Raw genomic sequence first — 24,552 nt, 5'->3', positions numbered from 1 at the left:
AGCTTGTAATTTTTTAATGGAATTTATATTAAGATCCTCATAAGTGTTTTTTTTCTGTTTTTTTAGCACACAGTGTTTATCAACAAAATGCTCATCAGGACAGAAGCCAAATGGAACTGATATAATTGCTTTTGTATCCCAAATGGGTTTATTGCCCATCCGCTGTTCATGCACTTGACTGAGGGCCTATGAAGTTATTAAAGCTTAAGAGTGTGGCTTTCAAATGATTTCCTCCACGAAGCTGGGTTTTGCTCCTTGTTTTGTGTTTGGCAAGCGAATGTATGTGTGGAAGGAATCGTAAAGCAAACCTGGGGCATTTTTGTTTGAACCCTATGGAGATATAGAAATAATAATATGAATATACACGAGAATGTGTGCCCATGTAGAAAAACAGAGGGGAACTTCTACCAGCTGAAATTCTGGACATTTCAAATTATCTTTCATAGACACGCTGAAGGGGAAAATTCATGTCAGTGAACCTTCTGTTTATGGCCAAGATAAAGGTCATTTTAAATTTTGGATGATTTGGGCTTATTGTTGTACTCTCTCATCTACATGGGTTGAGCAAGTGAGTCGGCCTTGTGTTGTGTTTATTGATGCTTATGTTAGCTCAGCACCTGTGTCGTACAGCTGTTTGACAATCACTCTAAAGGTGCATTCTCAGGGTCGTTTAATGTGCAGTCCATTTGGAGCAGCAGGTGTGTGTTAGGCTGTGTCTGATGTTTCCGTGTGCTCCTTAGGCCGAGGAGGAGGATGGGCTGCTGCTGTATTGTGGGGAGAACGAGCACGGCCGTGGGGACTTCATCTCGCTGTCTGTCATCCGCCGCAGGCTGCACTTCAGGTGAGGTGACTGCAGCTGACCTGTCTGACCCCACGGCCCTCAGAGTTGTTAGACAGTGGTGTGGTTTAATAGAACTTTTTTTTTTAAGCTAAGAATTTGCAGGAGCTGGTCGTTTACTACAACGGTCTCAGTTGCTCTGAAATCCACTCACGTAAATAGCTTATTGTATCTTGTCGACAGCTTCATTCTTTACTAAGATGCACAAATCAACTCGGCCACTACGGGATATGAAAGATGAATAACACAACTGTACCTTGCCGTAATGTTAAAGTGCAAAACCAGGTAAAAAATGCAATAGGAACCAGCACAATTAATTACAACATGCAGTATTTATTTATATATAGATATATAACATTCTATCCCACTGGTGCACAGCAGCAAAGATGTCAGAGTCAATTCATGATTTACTTCCTGTCCTTCTAGGTTTAACTGTGGCACAGGGACAGCTGTCATCGTGAGCGAGAGCAGGATCAAGCTGGGCAGCTGGCACAGTGCCACCATTTACAGAGACGGCATGAATGGCTGGCTGCGCCTGGACAACGACACGCCAGTGACAGGGAGGTCCCAGGTAGTCAGGAGCTGTCATACCCTGCTGCGTCTTTACCAACATGAACTGCACTGTACAAATGTCCTGAATAGGGCGTATGCATTGTTTTTGTAGTGAATTTCATCACTCAGTCAAGCCTTTGTAGCAGCAGTGTTCTTGTCCTCCTGACCAGGCCATCGTTCCCTCAATCGAGCAATCCTTAAACTTCTATTGAGGTTATCCAAACTCCTGAAATTCACTTTGCAATTTGATTCCAGCCCTCCCAGTTCTAAGGAAAGCACAGATAGGTCAAGCAAGGACAGTTGGGGGTGGCTATTCTGGCTGCCTTTCTAACTACTTTCACAGCCCTGAGATGCAGCACCAACAGTACAAAGTGAAGTGAAGTTAATTGTGGCTTCACAGTGTGGCTGGTCCTGTGTAACATGCCCAGATGGTGTCAGTTGTGCCATACCTCTCTTTTTCTTAGTTATAAAGTTATACATTAAATAAATAAATGAATACATGCATATTGTTCAATCAACTTTCCTAGTTACGCCCAGCCTGGAGTAAGTCCTTGAAAGACTCTGTCTCTCCAGGATGTATCAGCAGCTTATGAGCCAATTGGCAGCTCTAAGCTGGACCTGCTTGATCAGGAGCCAGTGAGCAGAAAGGACATTCGAACAAGTCAAACACAGCCTGAACCCAACATGCAGCCATGGCAGGAGCTCCACTCTGAAAGCAGCAGCAAGGCCTTTGAACAGGAGGCTGTCACAGCTGCTTTTTTAAAATTCATCTATTGAATTGAATGTGATCTATTTAACTCTGCTCGTCTGGAGAAAGACATCTTGTACGGTGTATAATTCAGTCTGATCCAGTTGAAGGTCCCATAGTATTCTCCAGAAGTCCGCACTGTCTGACCAAAATGTTTTAGAAGCCCAAAAGCCTTCCATCCCCTCGCATTGTATGAATCCACTACTGGAATTCATGTACTTTAGGCGGGAAGTTCCTGGTATATAATCTGTCATGAAAAGAACCATGAACATTCCCTGACTAGTTTGAACAGAAATATTTGGGAGCAGGGCTTAAAAATGCAAATTAGTGGCATTAAATAATGGTTCCTAACATGGTGCTGTAGTGGTGTGGTCTAGGGATGAATGGAAGCTGTCACACGTTATTGGCGCTCAATGAAATACTTGGCCCAATACAAGATTAATTCCTAGTCAAGTTCTGTGCAGTGAGGCTTGGAGGAAGAAAGACTCAGCTGTGGTTAACTTCATGAGCAGCAACGCCTGCATGTCAGGCTCTCCGCCAAGGTGAGCCCCTCCAGGAAGAGCCTCGTCCTTCATCGTCTCGGACAGGGACTCCCGCCAAGTCAGAGTCTCTCCGGGTGAGCAGAAATTATTCCCCCGCTCAGAGAAAACGCCTTGGAAAACGCCCCTCTCCTCCACTGGGAAGACTGTGACTAACCTGGAGAAACATGAATCTGTAGATTTCTTTTTGCAGACAGAGTAACTCATTTCGAAATAGAAAGTTTAGAAACTGTGCAAACTGGAAAGAAGGGAAACTACACTGTGCTTGATACAGACGGTGTCATGACTTTTCATTATATCGATCTTCTGTTTTTCATTTTCTTGTCGTCATTGTCCCCAGGGCCAGTACACCAAGATCACTTTCAGGACTCCCTTGTATGTGGGCGGTGCCCCCAGTGCCTATTGGTTGGTGAAGGCTGCTGGGACCAACCGTGGATTCCAAGGCTGCGTTCAGACGCTCAACATCAACGGGAAATCCATCGATATGAGGCCGTGGCCCATGGGAAAAGCTTTGAGTGGGGCTGATGTTGGTAAGCAGAACTGTGAAACAATCAAAGTGATTGGGGGCATAGAAAGTTGCCATAAAGCACCACAAAGTGCCAAAGTACCACACATTTACCATAACGTTCCTGTTTAAAATAAAACAACAAAGCTTCCAAAGTCTACTCTCAAGTTACCACAAAATATCACAATTACCTTGTGGTGCCTTGTAGTGTTTTGCAGCTTGATACCATTTTCCTGAAAGTAAAATCACATTATTGCTGTTTTGAGAACAATGTTGTCTTATTTTACATTTATTTGTGGTACTTTGTAATACTTTGTGCTTCTATATCATAATTACTATGACTTAGTTTCTCTAATGGTATAAACATTTTCATACTTGTTCCTGTCTAGCTTTCATAACATTTTCAGCAAAGCATTTTAGTTTTTGAAAATTACACAGTCCTCTCTTGAAGCTTTGACTTTGATGTACAGAGATTTTTGAGAGGCTGTATCAAGGATTCACTCTCTGATCATTTGCCTTTTTTTTTTTTTTTTAATTAGAAGGATAGCTCGATACAAAGTGCCCACAGTTAATGTTTCAGCTAAGGATTTATTTTCCTTTCTGAATAACATGATAAGGGGAAATGTGCAGTCAGAATGAAATCTGAGTACGGCCTCCATTTTTCTTAACTACAGTCTTTATAGCAATTTCCCTCATTGTGCGAGAAAGAGAATTGTAGAGGAGGCCTTGAGTACAGCTGACACTTTCAGGAAGCAGGCTGATGTGACTATTTACTTGCAACAAAAGTTTCAATGGAAATCAGTCTCTGAAAGTCATTGAATTATTGAGTTCTAAAGGCAAGATCAAAGCGCTGAAATAAGATCCATACAGATGTTACGATTTATGTTTTTCAATTATATAAATATCTTCTAATAGTGACACCACAAGATGCAATTGTCCTTCACAATGCACTTAGAGATCACCATCAGAGATGTATCCACTTAAGGATTATAGTATTATATATTTTATTTATTATATTTCTTAGCTGAAATATACTGTGCTTACACACCGTAGCATAAAGAATCATTGGACTAATTGAAATCATCATACAAGTTTCAGTTTTGTGAAGTGGGGAACATCACAACATAATGGACCAAAAAAAAAAGGTTTAGCTTATAATAGCAACACTATCTTACAAGTGAGGTTAACATCTCAGTTCTCCCTATCTCTCCCTCTCCCTCCCTCTCTCTCCTTCTCTCTCCCTCTGTCTCTCTCCCTCTGTCTCTCTCTCTCTGTCTCTCAATGGATCTATGCCCTAAGGTGATGGGTTCTGTATGCAGTAAGCTCATGGAAACATTATCAGACATAATCCATTACAATTGTTTTGTGATGTGGTGAACAGAAGGAAGCTTGTAGCTTGTCTCTATTGCTCACGCCTCTGCTTGTGGTTAAATGTATTAACTACAATACTTATAGTTATTGTAATAGTAATGATTGCATCTCCCCGGTGTAGAAGTCAACATTGTTTTTCGGTGCTGACTCAAAAACAAGATCATGCATTCCACTTTTAAAGGCATAAGCAGTGGGAAAAACACCCAAACGTATTTGGCTTTAAATGGTGAAAAATATCTTATGGGTTACTGGGGCTTTGAAATAACTCGGGGAGTTGTCCCGTGATCCATTTAATCGTGATCCTTGTTTATTTGTATTTTTATCACTTATATTTGCAAACCCCCATTAGCCAGCTCTGCTAACTGCTGTGAATCATCTTCAGGGGGGAAAGCTTCTTGTCAAATCAGTTTTATTCACACTGTGAGCTCTACACTTAAAGAGTAGCTTCTCTTTTTATTTTCAATGTATCTGGCATTGTGCCTCTGTACAGCTGATCCATCACATGTTTAGAGGGTGAATACAGAAAGCTAATGAATCGATCATTGTAACTTTAAATTAGAAAATATGGAACAGATACTGGATTGGCCAGGGCAAGGACTATGGGGCCATTGAAACTGGTGACTTTTGACCACCACACATGTACTGTTACTGTTTGATTATCCAGTCAGCCCTGGAAAACAGTCTGTGTCTATGATGTTAAAAGTATGTAACTATAATTGGCGAATCAATGTACAGCTCCGATAATCTCCAACTGGGGCAGAGAAATTAATTTGCATTGATTTAAAAATGCTAAATGAAATCTGTGGTTTTATATAAGTCCAGAAAAGCACTGTGTACCTAATATTCTCATACATTAGTTTAATTTTTGGAATATTTCGCCACAGAGACATTATATTCCACTGGACTCCTTTTCTTTTGTCGGTTGAATGTGTGTTGCAGCATGGAGGGTAAAGGTGGGGGGGTCAATTATTAGAGCATGGTGCATTCCCAGCATGAAGAAAGGCCACGTAGAGATCATTTGAACCCCGGTCCCTCCCTCCCTCCCTCCCTCCGGGGGAGTTTGTAATGACCTTCAGCGCTCGTGCTCTTGCTGTTGTGGAATTAAAGACTATGGGGTCCATGTGCTTGACATGTGCCCCCTGCAGTGCCAACACAACAAATATTAGCCAGGGAATATCAGCCCCTTTCCCCCTCCCCCCACCCCTTCAGAGTGACCGGACCAGCCTCTACCACTGAAGCAAGCCTGATCACCGCAAACACAAGACACAAAAACAGAAGGGTTTTTGTTTTTTGAAGTGGCCAGTTTCCTCAGCACTGCCTTTACATCCCAAGGTATAAATACAATAAGCTGTTTATGATCCACTAATCCAAGCCAATACATAGGAGATGTGGTGGTATTTTCTCCCATGTTGTGCTTGGCATGTTTGTTGTTCTTTTTTTTGTATCTCTGTCAAAGGATGCCCATTTAAGCATGGCTGGGCTCTCCGTTTAGTCCCCCACACGCCCACGCACATACACCTGAAGGAAGAGATTCACATTTCATAGTCTCTGCTGACCTTTACTTTGTACAACAGAGCAAACACGTTAAACCGTGAGGGACTTTTCTGCTGCAGCCCCCACCTCCAGTTTTTTTCCTGTTAACTTCAGCAGTCTTCAAATCGAGACAGGAAGATCGAAACGTCCCCCTGTAGCCCCTCCTCTGTCCTTCTCTAAAGACTTCGGAGCTTATACCGGAAAAAGTTCTCCCTCGTTAGCACCGCTTTGAGGTCTTATGTTTTCACACAAATACAAGAGCTTGTCGAAATCTCTCTCTCTCCAGTTGCACCAGCTTTGGCTTTCACAGTGGTCCTGCCATAATGAGGGGTAGACTGTAGCTTCTGCAAGTTTTTTCATGAGGTTGGACCATCTTGTTTTGGAGCATTTCACAATGGTTGTGGTTGCTGGTATCAAAATTACTTTCTTTCTTTCCTTTTTTTAACAGAGGCAGGTGTTATGCAGTTATAAATACCAACTTAAATATACTTGGTGTTATTAAGTGTCATTTTCATTATAGGTGAATGCAGCTCTGGTGTCTGCAACAAAGTGATCTGCTCCAATGGAGGGATGTGTTTTGCCAACAGAGCAGACTCCTACATCTGTCTGTGTCCACTGGGCTACAGAGGAAAGCATTGCCAGGAGCGTGAGTGACCATGCCATCCATGTCTGTGTCAGCATAGTGACAATCAGTGACAATAATGTAGGCTTAACGAGCAGGTCTCTCAAGATCTCAAGCACATGGTTTTTAACTACAAATCATTGATAATTTACACTTTAGAAGCTTTTGCTTCCATAAGAGTACTCAACCCCAATCCATTGTTGGTACACATAAACCTGCAGCTCATAAAACCTGTATTGGTTCACACAATCCAGTTACTCACAGGTTGCCAATCTGTAAGGGCTGGGAAAACACACGTTACCTAATTGGGGCTCTTCGGTTGCCAGGGTTGGAGACTCCTGCTGCACTGCCTGGCCTGAGTTGACTATTATCCCCTTCCCTGTCACCTAGGTTTCTGGCTGGCTCTGCCACTATTCAATGAGACCATGATGTCTTACGCCTGTGTGCCTTGGCCCCTGCCCGCCCAGCACTACCTCTCCTTCATGGAGTTTGAAATCACCTTCCAGCCCACTGCGGAAGACGGGGTGCTGCTGTACAGCGGGGACACCATCAGCAAGGACTTCATCTCCATCAACCTGGTCAACGGCTACCTGGAGTTCCGCTTCGACTGTGGGTCCGGCCCAGCTGTCATCAGGTGCGGTACCACTATAGATCCCACATATGGAGCATGTAGAGGAAAACCATGAGCTGAGGATACTCAACATAGAATGTGCTATGCTGTGTTCTCTGTCACTAACGGAATGTGTCTCATCAATGACAGGAGTGAGGAGACGGTCAGTATGAACATCTGGCACGACGTGCGAGTCTCTCGTACGGCTAAAAACGGCATCCTTCAAGTTGACAACCAGGGGCCAATGGAGGGAATGGCAGAGGTATGGACTCCTGTCACAAAACCTCTTCTCCTGGTCTTTCCGAACAAGCAGACCACACTTTGAAGCTGTAAATAAGGACTCTTGAATTTCGAGTCTATGAGTCTTATGTTTTGGGTTTCAATCCACCTGGGCTCTTAACTAGTTATTTGAAGTAATGTGTCTTACTGAACCAGTTTCCAGATCTATGGAACCTACTCTATTGTGGCCCTCAAGACCTGGATTTGAGGAGTACTCATATATATCTGTTATGGCCTTATTTGAAGCATTCCCCTGGAGTATTGCATACTTGTTATTAAAAGTAGAGAGACATAACTACCTCCAGTGAAGGCGTATTGACCCTGATGACAGTAGTCCTATCTGTGTAGCAAACTGTTGAGATTTTTCATGGTCAACAAACACTAGAAATTTAATGACACTTGTATGCAAACCATTCCCCTGTTTGACCTTTAAAACAAGTTCTCAGGAATGCTGGTCTCGGTCTCTGCCAAGTGATTTCTTAAACACCACCTGGACGACCTAGCCAGTGTAATGTAGCCCCACTAGGTCAAAACGGAGTAACTGAGTAGGATTTTCAAGGGGATGTCTGGCAGAGCCCCAGCGTGTCTCTCCGTGTGGCCTGACTGCTGTGTTTCTCCTCCGCAGGGCGCCTTCACTCAGATCAAGTGCAACACCCACCTCTTCATTGGGGGCGTCCCGGACTATGACAACACCAAGAGGAGTGCCGCTGTCCTGAGGCCGTTCAGTGGGAGCATTCAAAAGGTAGCCTCCCAAAAGTGCCCTGCCACCTTAAGACACTTAACTAACCTGCAGCGGTGTAAGGATTTATGTTGCAAGTGCAGTAAATACAAGTTGCTGACAAAGGTCTGTTGCTTGTGCTGGAGCTATTAAAAGCATGTAGTAGCCCTTTTGGGCATTTCAGATGATCAAGTGCTCCTTTTGACTCATGCCTGTATTCCCATGGCATGTTCTTATCTGCCTGCTCTCCTGAAGATCATCCTCAATGACCGCACCATCCAGCTGAACAAGGATTTCGCCTCAGGGGTCAACGTGGAGAATGCTGCCCATCCCTGTGTGAATGCCCCCTGTGCCAACAGAGGCTCGTGCAGACCCAAAAGAGATGGGTATGAGTGCGACTGCCCGCTGGGATTTGATGGGACGCACTGCCAGAAAGGTAAATTCCCCACGATTCTTCTCTAATCCAGGAAGAGGCAAAATGGCCTTGGAGAAGACAAATGATTGACAAATACATTCCCAATAATATTCTCCAACTGTGAATGTTTGTATGGAGGCGAGACATGGGCCAGATTCTATATTCATCACAACTAGATCAGAAAAGCACATTGCTCCTGTAGTGGGAGCATCTACACTGGCTTCCAGCCTTTCTTGGTATTGAAAAACACCCTGTACCCCTCGAGACTGCCTAGTTAATATTCGACCAACATCCCAATTTTAATTAGTCTTCATCAATCTGATTTGAAATCCCAACGTCCCTTGAGGCAAGTCCCTGATTATTGTATTGTATTGTATTGTATTGTATTGTATTGTATTGAACCCTGAAGTGTCCCAGAGCACACTGTGCTGTGAGTATGTCAGGCAAAATCAGATTAAAATAATCACAGAGCAAATGCAGTTTCCCAGATTAAGTTAGACAGGTATCAAGCTCAAGATGAATAGTTTGTCAGTCTGGGTTACAGTCTAGGATTTTCTGACAGGTTTAGGTGCCTGTTTTGCTTTTACCTCTGTAGGTTTGAATGGATGTCATTGTAAATAACTGTGCTTTTTAGGCAATCACCCCTTCTAATCTCTTCTTCTTTTCTCTGTTATGCTGCCCACATGCAGAATGTGGAAATTATTGTTTGAACAGTAAGTTTAATTGTATATGACATGACAGGGTGATCATTAATATTAATAATATAGAGCTGATACCAACAAGACTATCAAGAGATCAGAAAAACTATCTATTAATTCATTCCAACTCACTGCAGTGATGTATGCTTATGCAATGAATGGATTTTGTTTTAGTCTTAGTAGACAAATGTTTTTTTTTTTTTTAACCATGTACCAGCCAACTTACATTGCAAACTTTATGATTCATGAAACTGTTGTTCTTAAACATATTTTCTCAATAATTCATCTTATTGAGCAATTGTACTACCCTATTTGTCTTTTTGTGATTTAGATCCACTTTTATATGATAACCTTGCTTGCGCTGACACCTGGTGGCTATTGTATGTAAATGCATGTCTGGTCTCCTTCACAGCAGTCACTGAAGCCATCGAGATCCCTCAGTTTATTGGGCGCAGTTACCTCACCTATGACAACAGAGACATCTTGAAAAGGTAACGATGTTCTTAAGTAACTGAATAATTTTAAAAAGATGTTCAGGATGTTATTGAAAATCTGGAACAAAACAAATTGTGCCATTATTCATAGATCATGAAGATAAAATATTGCCTTTTCTTCAATATGTCTTTGAATTCTAGCATCTCATAGAACTCACGAATCCACACATTCCACTACTGCAGCGATGTGTTTTCAGCTTCTCATACCACTTACTCTGAGAGATATGGATATTGACAGCAACTACTGCACAAAAGAGGACAGAAACACACTGTGATTTCAGCAGAGCTGTAGGGGTGCGTGCTGGGGGCTGAGATGGCAGTGTGGGCGCTGTGGCTGACTGTGGTCTGCTGTTCCCAGGGTGTCAGGCTCACGGACCAACATCTTCATGAGGTTTAAGAGCACTGCGAAGGACGGGCTGCTGCTGTGGAGAGGAGACAGCCCCATGAGGCCCAATAGCGACTACGTCTCCCTGGGGCTGCAGGACGGGGCTCTCGTCTTCAGGTCAGTCTACACCACACACACAAATATGCAATCTAACAATACTCTCTCTCTCGCTGTGGTTCTTCCTCCCCCTCACCCTTCTAGTGTTACTTGGTCTAAAAATACATGGAAAGTATTGGTCTACTTAGCAGCAATATTAAAGGATATTATATTCCACATTTCTTCCACAATTTCTTGTATTGGTTGTGGTTTGAAATTTTGATGGTTACAATTGTGTATGGGTGTTGCTATGGTAATATTTATTTTTTATTTTTTATTTTTTTAAGATGGTGATTAGAGCATTGTGTCTTCATGGATTAAAAATAGTGGCATTATTTTAACTGGCTTATTACAGCAGAGAAAATGTGAGGGATTTTATTCCTATAACTTAAGTGGATAATACTTAATTTTGATTTATATTATAAACACAAGAAAATATATTTATCGCAGAATCATGGTTTATTTCCTCTTTCTTTAAATGGGTTTATTTAAAGCTAAGTTTTTCAGTTTTGTTGCCCCCCTTGTTATCCCTGACAGCATGGATTACAGTGTCAGTTCACTGACTGATGTGCAGCATGGCATTATGTGGAGCCTCCCACACTTCCTGGGAAGGTCTCTGTAGTCTGGGTCATGCAGCTTACAGAGGCTTTGGACAGTGTGAGGAGGATCCCAAGGTCAGGTCATTGGCAGGTCCACAGCTGAGGAGCAGGGCCTGGGAGTTAATATCGACCACATACACAGAACTGTCTGCTCTTATTCCAGCTACAACCTGGGCAGCGGGGTCGCCACAGTGATGGTCAATGGGACGTTCAGTGATGGCAGGTGGCACCGCGTCAAAGCAGTGCGGTACGTCCTCTTCTCCACACACACACACTCCTGCAATGGCCAGTGAGGTTGTATCACGCCAGGACATACATGCAGAAAATGTGACACCTGAACACGCTTGTTTTCATCTAAATGTATATCTTGATGAGCCCCATTCTGTTGGGTTTTCACTGCTGTTTTTCTTTCCCTGACAGGAAGTCCCTCCTGGAGGTTTATACATTTACATTTTTTTATCTGTCAGTGATACATTGTATGGAGGTTAGGAAGATTGACAATGTTCCCCTTGCTTCTCAGAGATGGCCAGTCAGGGAAACTTACAGTGGACGACTATGGAGCCAAGACAGGAAGATCACCAGGCAAAATGCGGCAGCTTAATATTAATGGCGACCTCTATGTTGGTAAGTGTTCCTGTTTAAAGTCTTATTGTATACAGAGTGTGTAGGTGTTCTATTCCGCCTTGAAACCACTTGTAATGATGGCTAATAGGAATATATATGCATGTACACTACTGGTGAAAACACCCCCATTTTCCCAGTTTTTATTGAAATGTAAGCAGTTTAAGTCCAGTGAATAACCTGAAATGGTACGAAGGTAAGCGGTAAACTGAATAAAAAGTTCAGGTTACCAAACACTGAAAAATAATGCACATTTCAGAGTTATATACTGTGTTACTACACCCTCTTAAGTATTATCTGGCAGTGTTATGCACAGCTCCAGTGCATAGGAGTTACACTGTATTCCTACAATGTGCACATCGTTTGAAAGCTTATTTTCTTGGGTACCAGCGTTTCATTCTCAAACACATCCGATTTACAGTTTCCGTGTCACCCGCTGTCATTCAGTTTTGTTCAGAAAAACATTACGATTAATCCAGTATATAATATTTGATGTTCTATCAAACACAGTGAAGTTCAGATCCAAATTATGTAAAATCGTTGTGTATTAGTACACTGTAAACAGAGCTTTCCATCTTGACATGTTGAGCTCTCTACAGGTGTGTGTTGCTTCTACCAAAATGTGGATGGTCTTGTTTTGATCAGTAGACTGAAAATATTGACAATTCTGGAACCAGACAATTGTCAATATTTTTGTATTCCTACTCAGACCAAGTATCCCACCACCCCCCAATTCAAAATGCGGGGGAGTAGAAATACCAACATTGTCACATCAGAGAATGCGTCACATTAGATCAACAGAGTCTCATGGGATACCAAACACTTGGCAAACAACACAACAGTAAAGAGTACACATGAGATTAAAGAGAAGCACACAGATTTGGTGCCCTTTTAAGGGTACTAGAGGGTTTTGTCAGTTTAGGGGGTTAAATTTTGTTAAACAAAACAATTTCATGGTGTATTTTTTTTCTCTAATTGTTTATTTGTTCTATGCTTTAATTTCAGAGTACATTGAGACATTAAACTGTTTACATTTCAACAAAAACTAGAAAAATTAATGTGTTCTAAAATGTTTGACCGGTAGTGTTTAACATGGGAATTTGAACTGGAATGTGATGTAATCCTACAACTCCTTACCGATATAGAAGATTAGCACTTTTTAAATCAACCCACAATAAGTGGCTCTGTTGTCTGAACATCTGAATGAGTTTTTCACTTTTATTAGTATGGATGTTAAGTACCTTTGTAACCACTTATTGCTGTATCTTGTCTTAGGGGGCATGAAGGAGATCGCGCTTCACACAAACCGACAGTATATGCGAGGCCTTATTGGTTGCATCTCTCACTTTACCCTCTCAACCGATTATCACCTCTCCCTTGTCGAGGATGCGGCTGATGGGAAGAACATCAACACTTGTGGGAACAAGTAGCAGCCGCCCCCTGTTTCCAAAGGACTCTTATTACAGGTGGGACCACAAACACAAGGCTGACTGACACTGCTCTGTAGTACACAGGTACTTTGAGACCAGAAAGAAGGCTGGCTTTACTTCTGAAGACAACCCTTAGTGACATAACTAGACTAATTATACACCCCTCCCACCCCCATGTTTGTATTTCTACAATTATTTTATTGTCTTCTTTTCTTAAACATGATAATTTAAGGTTTATTTGATCCACCATGTCTGCTAAGAGCCACATTTCAAGAATAGTTTAATCAAAATAAATCTGGCTGACCTTAAAGTTTGTTTTGGGGGCCTTCCAAGATGCATTTTCTATGTTCTCAGTTGGTTCAAAAGTAAAATACATAGGATGGGGTTTATTTGTTGTAGCATATGCAGCAATCTATCCAGATGTCATATTTTCCTATGAGGCCAGTTTAGACAATGGTTTATGCCTATGATATTCCAAAGTGTGATGAATTATAGTTTGACTCATGGTTTTGTATAATGTCTAGACTAAACATGTACCTCACAGCTGACAGTTAGTTGTTGATTTTACTCAGTAGGGTGCTGTGGCTTTGGGTCCTGTACATCAAGAAAACCAAACCCAGTACTCTGAGCAAACATGGGTTGGATAGAAGAGATGGGATTAGTCCTCAACCAGTGAATATTACTAGGTCATTATTAGGCTATTAGGAAGTCTTGGAAGCAAGGTCATCTCTAGAAAACCAAAATTACTTTTTCCCCTTCTCTGTATGAGAGGCTAATAAGGAGTGAACACATGCACTCTTGTTTTGGTTAAGATGCTTTTGGCAAGTTAGGAGAGAGGTAATGGTTGTGATGAAACCTAGAACTGATGTATCATGGCTGATATGAAACCGATGAGTGGGTCAGAGGTCATACCATTTTAAAAGGTTTTTATACTGTTTCAGGCAAACTAAGACTTAGTGAAACTCAATGTTCTCTTTCTTGTATATCTTCATTGTTGTATATATGGCCAAGCTTTTGTCTATTTTATTTGAAATGCATTTCAGGGTCGCAGTTTGTCATATTTTTATGTTTGTATATGCGAGGTTACGGTTTCCAAAAACACCATCGTTTTCATACAGGGATGGAAGATATATGCACCACTTTTCTGAATACAATAAGCCATATCCGTAATATATTAAATATAAATTCTTACTCACCGAGAATGAAAATGCTTAGTATCCTTCAGGGCTTAGTCAGAAGGAGGAGCAGCTTCCTTCTTCAATCTATAGGACAAAAGGAGGCATTCACATATTGGGTTACCTACTCAGATGTCAGTATGCAACAATAGTCCTGGGAGTGATTTACAATAAAGAAATCCCTAGTGCATTGTTTTGTTTTGTCCAACATCTTCTATTTAATAAGGAACATCGACTTGATCTATAATTGGGTGGTTTTACCCGAAGATTGATATTTCTATATCCTGAAGCCAAATATGCTGTTTCACCATTGTTTTATTTTTATTTTTTTATTTTTGCTTCAATTCAATAAAACCTCATATTTGTAGCAGAGACAAAAGTAGTCACTACTTCATGAGATGATAGGGTGGCTGCAATGTGCTGGTCTGTGTGTCATCACCAATAGTCGTATTACTCTTCTGCATGAATATTTACAGCATACTTGGATATTCTTCTTCAAAATATAAGAAACCTACTGATCTTAATTACACTGTGATACAGAAATGCCAAGAAGCCAATATCCAAGTTTGTTTCGGTAGGAAAGTGAAGGCCTTTGTGTTCACCAGCATATTGATACTCCTTACCACATTGAAAGAAAGAAAAAAAAAAGTTTAAAACATGAAACAAAATGCACTTTTCTTTCTGAGAAACACCACAATAATTCAGCCATTCAGTGTTGATTACCTTGGGAGAGACCTGTTGGAAGGATATTGAGTACGTAGATGTCACCGCTGGCTGTTCGATGAAGACGTACACGCTCGAAATCAGCCTGCAGATCTTAATCAGCACACAGTCAAACAGTCTTATGCAACACCCTATTGTTTTTACGTCTAAGCATTAGTAGAGCAAATCTTTTGGAACCCACTGCCATGTTCTTATTTATTTTTTCTTGTGAAATATGGAAGCTTCGTAGTCTAGGATAATTAAGTATGGATGTTTTGCATCTTCCCACGTTTGTGAATCCTCCCCAGCACAAAATTTTGTACATTTTTGTCAATTCTTGAAGATGTAAATTTATGATGCTCTTCAGTTTTAAGGAAATAAACTGAAATATTTAATAGTCTGTTTTCATGCTTTTTTTTTTGACCCAATATATAAAGTAACCAAACATGTGACTTCCAGGGGGATACAGTCAGTTCTGGCCATATGAAAAGGTAAGAACTGGCATTGTTGCTAGCAAGGTGGAGTTCAGGCTCGCTCAGACTATACGCTGTCAGCCCCAATGCTCCATCCACACGCAAAATGTCTTTACTGCAATGCCCACCAGTTGTATATTGTAGCATTTTTCTATTGATCTGAATGTTTTTCTTACACATTGGAGGCCAGCCAGAAAGATTAAACTTGCCTTCTTCCTTTGGAGACTCCCCCTTGTATTGCCCAGTTTTATTCCATGGCAACCATAGTCTATAAATGTAAACTGTTGTTTTTTAGTCTTCAAAGATCCACAGAGGAAATTGTGCTTTGTTCTCAACTATGTCTCATATGTTTGCCAGCTGTAGTCCTAGTACTATTAGTAATATTCTGATTGAAAATAGCTGATAATCATGACTTTCTTAACATTTTTCCAAAATCTTATTTTAAAAATTATATTGTTTCACAATTACTAATTGAATGTATTTGAAAATACTTTTTAAAAGTATTGGCATGTATTTAGCAAATACTTCAAATATATATTTCCACAAGTATTTCATATTTTGTTACACATTATTTGTATTTCAATGTATGGGTTGAATTTGTATTTATACAAATACAAATATGGTCTAAACACAAAGACTCCAATTAAAAGTAAATGTAGAGATGCAGAAGTCTCTACCTTCTCTGTCATGTCACGTCACTACAGAGTGATGATCAAAAGAATAAACTTGCAACTAAATCACTGCATAGCCTTTAAAACCATCAATTGCAGCACAAGCAATCTGATCAACTATAGATATACTTTACCCATTTATCAAGCGCCAATTAACACAAATAAGTGCACTGTCAAAGTAGCATCTACCAGGCAATGATGTATTCACTTTCTTAACTAAGGTTAGTATCAATATTGATACAGAACTACAATTACAGGTACACAGGATGTCTTGGGATACAATATTGGACTCAATAATAAGATCAATTTGTGGCATTCTTCTCAACCCAGTCTCACAACAAAATAAGTTAAATAATACAGTACATAACAGCAGCAAGCATAACGTCGTCAAAATAAATGTGCCTCTTAACTTAGTTTGTCCTTTTTCTTGATTTCTTCATCTGATTCAGTCACTAGTATGTCCAGCTCTCAGCCATCAACGAAAACGCACTAAGGATTTCTGACACACATGTTCAGAGTAGTTTTTTACTCTTGCCATTTGTGAAAATGATCGTGTTGCTTTCGTTAGCTGAACACCTAATGCCCCCCTTTAAAAAAAAAAAAAAATTATATATTATTTTTTCCCCCCGTTTGAAGTACCTAGGGGTGTCTCGATCCATTGCTTTTGCTTTTTAACAGCAACCGTGTTGATATTGCAGTCAGCGCCTAAACATTGGATGCTTGAGTTTCTCATTAATGTATTTGTGCGGTGCCAAAATAAGTTATAACAGTGTGGTTGGAGGCCCCTGAGCAGTTGCCCTTCTTGCCTGTGCGATAATCCGGCCATGGGTTTTCGAAACCTACAACAACAATCCTTATCCCAGGAAAAGACAATTTCCACACATATACAACAGTATTAAAATTAAGTATTAAAGTAAATTACACTATAGAATATAATGAAACAATTCAGGTTTGTTTTTCCTGGGATGTATCAGTTTATGAATCTTTCTACATATATGACTGGATCCCTGCAGATAACCCCATTTGTGACAATAAAATTCAAGTTGAAAGCTGTGGCTTCACATAGGACATATTATCAGTAAACAGCAAATCCATTTTCCTCTGAGGTAATGCTCATGACTATGGCCTAGACCAAATCAGAACCTTGATCTACTGGCAAATTGCAGATTACAAGCTTGTACTACCCAGCATTTTATTATCAGAAACCAACTTCTACTACCTTTAAATAATAAAACCTGATAGATCAACAATGATAATTTGGTCTAGGCCTGTTATTGCAGACATTAAATAAGATCTCTTTGTGTTTAGTTTTCCCCAACACCTCCACAGAAAAGGCTTTTTTTTTTTTTTTAATAATATAAACAGATTTCCATGTGTACAGTTTAAGAAGGTAGATGGTTTTAATTTTAAGGCTTTCTTTCCTCTTGAAGAACATGGACATTTTAGTATTACATTGCATATATTAGTACATAAAATTCAAAGGCTAACTGTAACAGTTAATGACAATTCAGAAACATCGTTTCTTTGATAATATCCCATTTTAGTATGACAAATGAATGCTTGGACAAAGCTGTAAGAAATTAATACTTTTCCAGTAAAGATTTCATCATCTGGTACACTGTGAACTGCGCATATGAGGGGAGAAGTGCTTTGGGGAAAGAAAAAATTACCCAGCTCCTATTCACATTTTCAAATGGTTACTCTTTAAAATGTGTTTTGGTTGATTGCTTAAGATACTCATATTATAATAATAGTAATACTATGTAATAGCATATTACAAACAGAGTAAACTGGCAATATCTTCAATGCCAAATTGGTAACGTAGGCCACAGATCACAAATCAAAGCATACATGCACCATTTCTACTCATGTGAAGTACTGTGAAAAGGAGATCTAAGTAATTGCTGTAGTGCTGTTTGTGGAACGATACAATATTCTATATCAATTTTCATTATTAATGGACAGATATTACCCTCTAGACAAGTTTAAAGCTCATCATCACCAAAACAGTATGCTGTGCATTTGGAATCAAGTGTATTAGTGTTGTTTACATGTGCAGTATGTGTTATCTACAATCAGCTATGTTACATATTGTGTGTGTGTGTATATTACACACACACACACACAGATATACATTTTAAAAAGCAATACTTTTTACTATGTGCAGATAAATTCCCTTTCAACAGTAAATAAAAAGTTAAAAAAATAAAATGGATAGGTAATAAGCTATGGAGATCAGTTTCAAAAGGAATTGTTTCAAATATGCTAAATCTGAATGATTCTGTAGCAATAAAAAGCTTTTTCACAGGAGCAAAGAGTTATTTAATAAAAAAACAAAATACCAAATATGTAGTGTACTTTTCATGTTTTATCTGTATCACACATGTACTGTTTCTAAATAATCTCAATTTTCTTAGTGTACATATTGAAATCAAATCTACACCAATGCTAAAATCTATTTGTTGTGCAATACAGAAGCTGGAAGGTGTTAAATAGGAAGTTCAAATGTCAGCAATGCCAAAAGCACAATATTGTATGCAGTTAGATGAAATAATTCCTCAGTCTATTTGCTTTCAAAGATCAAAATCCAACAATTCCTTTTAGAGGCAACCTCCATAACCTAATAATCCACATCCTCACTTTATCTAAAATATAGTGTACAAAACTTACTGGCAGACTTCCAAAGTGTAGTTCTGGAATAACAAAAGGAGACTGGAAAATAAATGAATGGATCCAAAAACAAATAAAAAAATAAAAGGAAATGATTGAAAGAGTAAAAATGTTAAAATGGCAATGGGCTGGACACACTGCAAGAACAAAGATGGACAGAGGAAGCTATTGAATGGATCCCAAAGAGATGAAAAAGCTAGAAGCTAGGACGTAGAAAAACACACAAAAGATGGGAAGATGAAATCATAAACATTTTACCCTTTAGCTGACATATGCTACAGACAGTGCAGTAATTATAAGAATAGTAATAAAGTACAGGTGAAATGTAGGTAGAACAAATCAAAACTCTATGGGTATTCCTTTCTGTCAAGCAGTTCCTCCCAATACAACACCTCCAGCTAGCAGACCTGTCCTTGGCCCCAATTCACAAAATATCTGATGCAGGCAAGTTTACTCTTCTTTCCTAACACAGGAACAACCGCCAAGTTTGAGGTTTCAGATGAGTCCTTCAGGAAGCTAATATAAGAGTCACTGTAGGCTGACTGGGTATCAGTGTCTGTTTTACAGTTCACAATAAAGAGGGTTAACTCAGGGTGGTGGAAAAAGTTTAATGGATATGGTTCCATGTCTAGTATTATTATTTCCAAAAATGGTCTTCCATGGTGTAAAAGCTCTTGCAAACCGACTGTTTCAGCTGGAAACTGAACAAATGCCAATTGTTCCATCATTCCAGCTCATTGGTCTTTCATGGCACCCCACACAAGAGCTGTATGAAGTTGGGGACAAGGTTAAAAGTGGAACCTTCTACAGAGTCCCTGTGGAAATCAGGTTTGGGCTCCATGGGGTCTTGCCAACAGCCGCTTTACAAAGCACAGAGATGACGGACTCCTGAAGGAATCTCATCTTGTGACACGCAGACATTCAGACTGATTTTGTATACTGAAAAACTAAATATATTTCACAGTAGCTGTGCTAGAGAAGGTAAATACCAAACACTGATTTAACATTACAGTTTAGTATGTTTACTTACTTAGTAAATGACACATTTAAGTTGACTTGACCTTTTTCAGTTTCCAAAACAAATACATGACTCTGCAATCAAGATTTTCTTGCAATACTTTCAGAGCATAATGCTTTTCTTTTCAGAAGAAAAATGGTTAAAGTGTGAGTAACAAATACATTCAATATTCTTCAGCACTGTTGCATGGAGCAATCGTCTGGACAATACTATCTGCTTTGAATAAGTATTCAGGACAGGATATGGAGGTTTTTGGATGATGAGTATTTCTATTAAGATTGAAAAAGGGGATAATTCTATAATGTACAAAAAAAGTACGAATACCTGTCATGCAGTGACATTTCTCCTTTGTAAAGTTTACATCTTTTATGAAATGTCACAGGACAATCATTAGTGAATGTTTTATCATTGGTCTCTGCTCTGTGCTCCATCTACAATGTTTTTAGACCTTGTATTTTATTACTGTGGTGTCACTGATATGGCTTCCTCTATGTGGACTTGCTGCTTTATTTAGGTTTCTCACACACAAAAAGTGTGTTTTGCGAACTTTCATCAGCATACAAATGTTGCTAAGAGTGCACGGAAAAGTTCTGCAAAACACAAAATAAATTCTTGAGATTGTGACCAACAAAAATTGAAATGTAGAGGTTCAGCTGAGAGAGATCTGTTATTAAGGCTACAGGTTAAGCTGCAATGTGATATCAATTTAGATTTTAGGCTACATATGCAGGTTTCTGACGATTTCAACCTGAGAATAATTCGCTTTTACTGTATAACTTATCGCTGGTACTGGTGTAAGGCAAAAGGTCAGTGGTTCCAAAGTGCATTGCAACCTTATGGAAATGAACAGTTGTATTAGAAAGTGCAAAGAACATTAAATCTGGAGTCTGGGCCACAGAAAGAGTTGTGTCAACATAATCAACATAACAAAACACTGAAATAAACACTGTAAAAGCTAATTAGTCAAAAAGGGAAAAACTGTAGATTTCTTTGGTCAAACCAAAATGTATAATTTAAAATGTGGTTTGTACACTCAGCTCTCACACTGGCGCTTCCTGCAGGGCACACAATACGCGTCTTGCCAGTAACTTGCAGAAGCTGCATCACTCTCCCAGCTTTCCAGATACATCGAAAAGATTGGACTCCTCATTTCACTACAAATTTGAATGTTTAATCCTGTTCATGCCTTTTCCTAGTGCTGGGTTTTCCTGATGTGGTTTATTCAGTCATTGGAAAAACTCTGTTCTAGGGGGGGGGGGGGGGGGGGAGCTAGCGTTTCATGGAGAGGAAGTTGTGGAACCAGGTGCTGGACGAGGTGGGCTCTTGGCTGTCCTCAGTAGGCTGATCGGGCAGCAGGAATTGGGTGGAGTTGATGGAGGTGGGGCTGCCCAACGAACTCTCCAGGCTGGCAGCCTCTGGGTTCTCCTGCTGCCAGTCTTCAGAGCTGGCCTGGGGCTGGTAGCCCATAGGTTCCCCCAGCAAAGGCAGGTCAGGCAGGCTACACACCTCCCCTTGGTCAGCCAGCTGGCTTACCTGGGGCTTGTATCCCAAATCGTAAGTTGGATTTTGCATGGCATTCGGAGAGCCGGAGGACGACTGAATGTCTGTGTAGGTCACCTCAGTGCCATTGCTGCCATTTGAGTCCATGGACCCGGCTGAGGTGTCGGAACTGCTGGAACCATTATGGATGAGCTGGGGGTAGTTTGTCAAACACAGGGGGCCACTGGAGTCCGTGTCAGAGGGAACCTCCACCTCCACAGTGTCGTGCTTATTCACCTCTACGGCCCCATCCCTGATAATGCAGACTGCATCAGTAGTGCAGGGGTCCCGGACTTCCAGGGTTTTGTTACCGAACATACTCTGGCGGGGGAGAAAACAGAGATGAGGATTAGTGTCAAGCTAAAGCTGGTGCTCAGCCTCTTATAAAGATCTAATTTGTTGTGTCGGGTCTTGGCTGATTTCTATGGAACAAGTCCAAAACTAAGCAAGGTCTATTTTAAAAGCGTTTCTTGCTGGAACAGTTAGAACATTTATTTACCATGCAACACTCAAGCTGAAATGTGTTGCTTGAAACAAGCTGAATGGAGTTTAACACAATTGGAAAATAAAAAGGGAAAATGCAGATCAAAAAGAAGTAATCGAATCACCACATTTAGTAGTGGAGAGACAAGGACAGGTAGTGTTCTGGACTTTTCTCCAGAGTAGACAGTACAGGAATTTGAACAACTAAGCAAGTGATGCGACCAAACACTAACAGCCCAAGTGAGAGGACCCACCCCATCACAAGCAAGGAAAAGAAGTTACAACTCACTTCTTCAGGTCCCCATTCTTCACCATTCTTGATCTGGGGTATTGGGATGACGGGATAGAAAGTCTCCATTACCCTGAAAAAGGAGAAAGAGCTGAGTAGAGTGATTTAAAATCAGTCATCACTAAATACTTATGGTGGCAGTGGAGTATCAGAGCTTCTTTTACTCCTGGCCAAACAGGACTCCTAGGCTGACAACGCAATCCTAGGGTCACTACGTAACTCTCCGCTGGGGATGACCTCATGCTATAATTTAACACACCTGCCTGGGAGCATTAATGTCGATAGCTCCTGCACAGTACTTCAATATTGAAGAATTAGGGATACAACTAAAACCAATACCTGTCACTACTCCAGATAAACTCCATACTCGGATATTATATTCACAAAACTACTCCCCAAAGCAGCTGGTTAAATAAAGTGCTGGTCAGACATTGCAATAAAAAACAGATAAATAAAAAATCATACCATTTCCTCTTTTTGTAGCAAAGGATGCTGACAACAAACATGAACACAGTCACTGCACTGAGGGAGGCGAGAATGATGTAAATGATGTCATTACCTAGAAAATTGAATGAAATGAAGGTTGGACACCTGGCACAGAGAAACACAGATCACAGTGGAAGAAATCCAGAAAGGTGAGGGGTATAGCACAGTGCTGTGGACTAAATTAGAAACATGCTTGAACAGCAAGGCAGCTGTGACAGATTTTTTCAAATCTGACGTAGAGTAGTAAAACCTTAAACTTTTTTTTTTTTTTTTTTTTTTTTAAAGGTGACTGGAAAACATTTTAAAAGGAAGTAGCCATGAAACAACCACATAAGATTGTATAAACGATTCATAAGCCTCTTATGTTCACTATGGAGGAATGTCCCCAGAGATTCACAAGACATAGGAATGGACTCACTGGCATTGGTAATATATATAGAAGCAGTAGCTCCATTGCCTGTCCCCCCTGCCGTGTAGGCCTTCACTGTGAAGTCATAGGAAGATGTGTGCAGATTTTTCACAGTGTAGTTCCGAGCATCCGGATTTGTGATGTTAATAACAACTACAATGAACAAGAAAAGAAAAGGAAACAGAAAAAGGTCAATATACATATTCCTTAAGTAAAGCACTGTGAATCGTTCTGTCGAACATGTATTGCTACCTCTGTTTGAGCAATGATTTGCTTTCCACAGACCAAGCCATTTAAAGAATGAAATAATACTTATTGAATTTGTCTTCGTGTTCTGCATTTCTGCTATGGGATGGGTACACTCTTTTACTATGATAATAATGAAATCATAATACTAATAATGTTAAATATGAAGAGGAAAGTTGGTGTTTTACTATTAAAGCTGTGGCAAAATGTGATGAAGTATCTGTATATGTTTTAGGAGATGATAGCTACTCAAAAATATATATTTACATTTATATATATTTTATTGATATAAGTTTGACACTGTTCTGGTTATCCTTAGATTGCACAAGAGAATAGTCAATTTAATATAGATAAGAGACTGCTTTGTTTGGCTCAGTTAAATCTTTGGATTAATTTCTTTAACTTCCAGTTTACGTCAGGAGGGCTTTAGTGTACTTGTTCATATCTTTAAAGAGCTGATTCTAAACAAGATTTATAACTCGTTTCATACTAAATAAGAATACAATATCCGCAAAGACTACATTTAAACTCTAGAATGGACAATAAGTAGAATAACTGTCTCATGAACAATTAACACAAATTGCGCTATTAAGCCTGACTACAAGAGCACCAACAAGGGATTTAATCACCTGGCAGAGGTGTGCCATTCTTGGAGGAAACATAAATGTAGTATCCCCTGATGAAGCCGCGCTGCTTCTCCACAGGAATGTGTTCCCACTGCAACAACACCTCATTGGAAGAGTACCTCTCCACCTTCAGCTTGTTCACAGCCTGTGCCGGAGCTGTTGATGCACAAAACATATATATTCAAGGAAATATCACTTGAAGACAGCTCTTTCAATCAGAAAGCCTACTACTTTCAGCTAGTCCATTAGTGGGCTTTGCAAACAGCAAAACTAACTAATGCTGCTATGCATTTACTGTGCACAAATCGAATAGAATACATGGGAAAAACTGTTTGCGAAAGAGAGTAATCTTTTTCAAATCCCAGTGCTTAGGATGCTAGAGATCCCCATTATATTCTTTCACGCATTCATATAATCCATTTTGAGGTCAGTACCAGCTGATAATCTACAGTCGTTTATAAAACAAGATGGGTTACAGCCTCACAGAGACCAGCGAGCTCAAATACTGGACACTAAAAGTTTCATGGTTCCTGTTAACTGCAGTACTAGTTCACCTAAGTTGTTTTTTCTCACAAACAAATGCTGGTAACAAGATAGTAAAAGTTGAATAGTAAAGAAAGTAGATTTAGTTCAGTCAGTGGAAATGTTATTTTATGAATTTATAAAGTATAACTGCTGATTTTAGATTAAAGCCGTCTTCTGTTAAAAACCC

General features: G+C 40.0%; 2 protein-coding genes across 5 annotated transcripts in view; one reads left to right on the top strand and one right to left on the bottom strand.

Moving 5' to 3' along the window:
* The window catches only part of egflam (EGF-like, fibronectin type III and laminin G domains), a 49,478-nt gene extending 34,151 nt beyond the window's left edge, over nt 1-15,327 (top strand). The window contains exons 11-24 of one of the 2 annotated variants that reach the window (XM_066712171.1): nt 741-841; nt 1,265-1,409; nt 3,018-3,207; nt 6,607-6,732; nt 7,099-7,342; nt 7,469-7,580; nt 8,223-8,339; nt 8,571-8,751; nt 9,420-9,443; nt 9,841-9,919; nt 10,281-10,424; nt 11,166-11,249; nt 11,523-11,626; nt 12,899-15,327. In XM_066712171.1, the coding sequence (XP_066568268.1) occupies nt 741-841; nt 1,265-1,409; nt 3,018-3,207; nt 6,607-6,732; nt 7,099-7,342; nt 7,469-7,580; nt 8,223-8,339; nt 8,571-8,751; nt 9,420-9,443; nt 9,841-9,919; nt 10,281-10,424; nt 11,166-11,249; nt 11,523-11,626; nt 12,899-13,053 (1,806 nt within the window). In that variant the 3' untranslated portion in view covers nt 13,054-15,327. The remainder of the gene's footprint in view (nt 1-740; nt 842-1,264; nt 1,410-3,017; nt 3,208-6,606; nt 6,733-7,098; nt 7,343-7,468; nt 7,581-8,222; nt 8,340-8,570; nt 8,752-9,419; nt 9,444-9,840; nt 9,920-10,280; nt 10,425-11,165; nt 11,250-11,522; nt 11,627-12,898) is intronic. The other variant, XM_066712172.1, reaches the window with a different exon arrangement.
* A 2,123-nt stretch (nt 15,328-17,450) lies between these two features.
* The window catches only part of lifra (LIF receptor subunit alpha a), a 38,204-nt gene continuing 31,102 nt past the window's right edge, over nt 17,451-24,552 (bottom strand). For all 3 annotated transcript variants that reach the window (XM_066712168.1, XM_066712169.1, XM_066712170.1), the window contains exons 14-18: nt 23,844-23,996; nt 22,978-23,121; nt 22,539-22,632; nt 22,074-22,146; nt 17,451-21,622 (exon numbers count right to left, since the gene is read on the bottom strand). In XM_066712168.1, coding sequence (XP_066568265.1) covers nt 21,032-21,622; nt 22,074-22,146; nt 22,539-22,632; nt 22,978-23,121; nt 23,844-23,996 — 1,055 coding nt within the window. In that variant the 3' untranslated portion in view covers nt 17,451-21,031. The remainder of the gene's footprint in view (nt 21,623-22,073; nt 22,147-22,538; nt 22,633-22,977; nt 23,122-23,843; nt 23,997-24,552) is intronic.

This window comes from Amia ocellicauda, chromosome 8 (genome assembly GCF_036373705.1).
Source record: "Amia ocellicauda isolate fAmiCal2 chromosome 8, fAmiCal2.hap1, whole genome shotgun sequence".
NCBI classification, from domain to species: Eukaryota; Metazoa; Chordata; class Actinopteri; order Amiiformes; family Amiidae; genus Amia; species Amia ocellicauda.
This window is presented reverse-complemented; position numbering and strand designations above follow the sequence as displayed.